Source organism: Acanthisitta chloris, unplaced genomic scaffold (assembly GCF_000695815.1).
Source record: "Acanthisitta chloris isolate BGI_N310 unplaced genomic scaffold, ASM69581v1 scaffold4868, whole genome shotgun sequence".
Lineage (NCBI taxonomy): Eukaryota > Metazoa > Chordata > Aves > Passeriformes > Acanthisittidae > Acanthisitta > Acanthisitta chloris.
Window position 1 is genome coordinate 3,215 of NW_008685240.1, and position 4,575 is coordinate 7,789.

Sequence of the window (4,575 nt, forward strand, 5' to 3'; positions counted from 1 at the left end):
CCTGCATTTTACGCAGCATTGCAAAGCAGTATCTAAAAATAACAACCTTCCCTTAAATAAAAAGTCCTGATCACTGTTGGAGGGAATACAATTCTCAACTCAGCTTCAAGGTACCAAGATTTGAAGGCAGAGCCTTAACAGAGATTTCTGTATATATATATTTTTGGCAATCATTAGGTTTTGGTTTTTTTAAGAGTGTTCTAAAATATTCTCAAGTCCTTGACTGACTCAATGAGTCAACCAGACACAGCACAGAAAAAAAAGTTCAGCCCTTTTAGCAAGATAACTGTAGCTTCAAGGAATTCCAGTTTTTAAATAAGAATCAAGTGGAAATAACTAGATAGTTATTAGCAGCACCCAATGAATTAAGTGAAGGGAAAATAAATTTGCCTCTGATCAAGATGCAAAGCTCTTTGCTGATTTTTTGATGAATTCTCTCTGTGTGTAGTGATTAGAAAGAGCGCACAAACTTTCCCCTTACGACTTTTACTCCCAGCACAACTTCCCTGAGAGCTGTTACCAAAAAATCTGTTATATAAAATGCATACTTTTGTTCTTCCAGCCTTTTATACTATAGGTTGCCAATGAATTTTAATGCACAATTCTTTGCTAATTCATGAAGGATCCATAACACAGAAAAGGAGATTTAATTTTCTTGCAGACTAAAGATATTTGATTTTTTTAGCCACTAAAAGCAGCAGTTAAATCTGATGAAATCTGTGAAACAATCAGTGCATTATATTTATTTGAAAAATACTTCTAATTTGCCACTTTTTCTTCAAAATGGTCAAGCAGGTAGGAAGACTTGTCAGCTTAAAGCATACTCTTAAAATTGACTTAGAGCTGCAAAAGTTTAAGTATATTAGAAAAGGACAAAGCAAAACTATTTAATGTACTGGAATTTTTTCATGTCTCAACTAGCCATGTTTTGTGCTTGATTCATTTTTTTTAAGACATCTTATTCCACCTTGTTAGGTTCGAGGAAAATTTTATTAAAGATAAACTTAATTTTAATCATAAACTTCACTTGCACACTCCACTTGTATATTAACTAAACTGTAGATTTTTTCCTTTATGTCCAAATAATGATTAGAGTCAGATCACATGAATAATTACATATTCATTTATTATTAGCCTCATTTAAAACCTCAACACTATCTCCACCTTTAGCCTCTTGGTAAATTCAGCCCTTTTATAATCACTTTTCAGGCTGGAACTGAAAATTGCTTGGTTGCTATTCTGTGTGAGATGTGTTTGAGAAGTATTTGAAAACTCAAGTTTGTTGCTTACCTCTGGTGGCACTAGTGAGCAACTGAGATTCAAGGACACCATTATAAACCAGAATCACTTCATCTGTATAGAAAATTAATACAATTATTCTTTCCCCCTTTTAAGGTTCCAGTGTGGTTTATACCTTTTGAAACAACACCCCAGTGATGTTGCAAATGCCACTGCAGAGTTGGATTCCGGTCACTGTGTGCATTCTGCACACAGGAAATTCAGCAGAATGCCACATCTTGTGATGTGAAATGATGCTATTTCCATGCTTTTCATCTATAGTGTAGTGTATATTTGACCGAAAAATCTTACTGAAGTTTTGTGAGGTTAATTTATTTTCTTAGAAGGGACAGATTTTGAGAGAAAGCCGAAGTGAAATAATATGAAAAGCAAAAGACTAAAAGAAATATCACACACGTATAGTTCTCACATATTAGCAAAACTGATCTAAAATGCAACCAGTTTTCTTTCTAGCACATTCCCTATAACAGGGTTAACGTGCAAGTGGTTGCCTCCATTTATACAGAAAGATTTTTATTTTTAACATGCCAGATTATTGTACTTATCTGCTCCTAGAAAATATGCACTGTATAAACATATCCTTTATCTTGAACTTCAGTATTTTTGTGCTTCCAAGAGGAGGAAAAACATCTGGTTAAATTACTATGTGTGAGTATAGTGTGCAGGCAAAACCCTGTATGAATTGCATATAAAATAAACCATGCCTTCAGTTCTTTTTGGCTTTTCCAATGTATCGGTGTGACCAGTTTGTTGAAATCTCACCCCGATATGTGTCAGCGTGATGATAATTCATGTAACCGAAAATGCTTCTTTTCTGAATAAAATCAAGTTCTGTTCTTGTCCTACAGCTCCCAATGTTTGAAAGCTCCATTCTGTTATGTGTGTTCCCCCCTAACTAAGCCCCCCCAAACCGGAATGGTACAAAGTGTTGCACAGCAGCGGCGATGGCTCCAAGGGACTGGCTGGACGGAGTTGTCATGTGTCTGCCTGTCTACACTTGCTGTGCAGAACATCCTCTCACCTGTACAGCAGGCACAGACAGGCAGTCGCATGACAACCCAGCCTGAGGGACAGCCCAGGGCATCTTCACCAGCAGCTCCAGCCACGAGTCACTCTGGATCCCAGACGGCCGGTCAGGAACCAAGCCGCGTGCTGCAACCCACCTAGAGTCAAACCCTGCCTATAAAAGACAATAAAACCCACTGCTGAAATTTTTACTGTGCTTCCTATAGTACTCTTTTCCTAGTTGTTCTCCTTAACTCACTAAGTTTTGTTTATGCGCAGCTCTGCGGCACCTCCATATGTTTTGTCCTTCCATTTCCTTCCCAGGCACAACTCGAGCAACTTGCATTATTGGATTATTGCTGCATCAAACTCACTGATGCTCCTGTAGCCACAAAAGCTGAGAGTTCATTCTGTAAACATACACAGTGTCAGACCTTAGAGTCACAGCTCTCCTTCCCACTCTCTCACCTCCTCACTTATGTTATATCTCACTCTCAAATCTCTCACTATTTTAGAACTGGGAATAAATTGGAATTATAACACACACTGCATCTATCACCAGATGTTGACAATACTATCATTTCCTACTGAAACAGAACGGACACATTTGGAAATAAGACTAAAGAGGATTTTACCAATAAATGTAAATTTCACATTTTTAGGAGTTCTAATCCTAGAGTGCATCTTGGCATCCTGTGCACACCAATAATGTCAGGCAAATCTCTGGATGCTTGGGAAAGAATAATAAAATCCCATTCTGTGACCATGCCCTGTAAAATTACTACACCACTTTACAAATGGCATCCATTTGTTTACAGTAAAGAGCTTTTTGATTCACACACTAGGATGGTGTTCCACATTCCCAACGTCTGTTTCAGCCTAACACACAAGTGGCTAATTCACAAACTTTGTATTTGCAGGTTGACTCTCAAATAACCTTAGTTAACAAAGCAGTAACAGCTGAGAGCCAAAACACTTGGACCTAATAATTTGTGCGTGTCCAGGTATGCCTTATAGCACTTTAGCTAGGATTATATGGAACACTCTATGAAATAATCTATTTGTCAGGTCACTGCTAACCTTGCACTTATTTACAGCAGCCTCAAAGCATTTTCCTTGCTTCATTTTTCAGTGGAAAAGCACCAAGTCATGGTATTGGTCACACAGCAAAGTTAGGAACACAAGGAACTGAATGCAGGATCAGAAACTAATCCAGATTAGTCCTCACAGAACTGACACTGTAACTGCCTTAAGGACACTGTTCAAACATCAACTCGACATGTCCATAATTACAGACCCAAAAAGCATTCTCAGACACTGAATCCCATCTCACCAGGGATAAAATCCTGTTGTGTGTTTGACAACAAACAAACCACGTCAAGAACCGATCGTTCCTTTTGTAATACTGATATCATGCAGCCAAATCTGAAATCTTTTGCCAAAGCAACTTGCTTCAAAACGCATTCCCGTGTGGGTTCATCACTTGAAAAAGTTGTTCCTCACAAGAAGCAATTTAGATCCTTCTAATGGCCCTAGCAAGCAACCACTAGCACTCAGAGAGTAATTTTGATCTCAGAGTAAATTCCAGACGCCAAAACAGGCTCAGCTTACACTAGAGGGGGTACACAGCCCTGGAGGCCCCAGCAGGCACTGTAGCTTTGGAAAGCACATTGTCAGCGCTCTCTGCTACAACATTCCTTCCTCAGGGCTACAGGCGCAGGGGGAACAAACTCATCGCTGGGGCAAAAGGACAAAGGTGAGACCTGACTCTCTGCACCTTCCCCAGCCGTGATGGAGAGGGTTTTGCTGAGCCCCAGCAGGAGCACAGGGCTCTGAACTCCCCATGACCTCGGACACAGCAGAGGCAAACACAGGTATCACCTCGCACATCCCTGCACAGCAGAGACATAAACACAGGTATCACCTCGCACATCCCTGGGACTGCCAAGCCCACCGGGGTGCAAATACAGCCAGCTCAGCCATCAGCTAAGAACACCATGTGACAACTACCAGGCTAAGCTGAAAGTAAGGAGAATGTTTTCAGGAGACAAAATGTCATTATAAAAATTGGAATTCCGCCAGGAGATCAAATATTTGTTTCTTTATTTTCAAAGCCACTCGTCTTTTGACTAACCTAATGGCCAAGCTGTGGCTTTGACCTTCTTCAGAAATCAACTAAACCAGACCTTACTCATTTTTTTCAGTCCTCAGAAGGCCCAGTACAAAACCAAAATTTAAAAAATATATAAATCATCAGTTTGTAAACTCTTT

The 4,575-nt window shown here is 39.6% G+C and overlaps 1 protein-coding gene across 1 annotated transcript in view; it reads right to left on the reverse strand.

The window, feature by feature from the left end:
• Positions 1-2,320: 2,320 nt before the first annotated feature.
• The window catches only part of LOC103806943 (dynamin-3-like), a gene marked incomplete at both ends in the record, with an annotated part of 41,543 nt that continues 39,288 nt past the window's right edge, over positions 2,321-4,575 (reverse strand). Inside the window, one exon of the mRNA XM_009079657.1 lies at positions 2,321-2,479. Within this exon, the coding sequence (XP_009077905.1) occupies positions 2,321-2,479 (159 nt within the window). The remainder of the gene's footprint in view (positions 2,480-4,575) is intronic.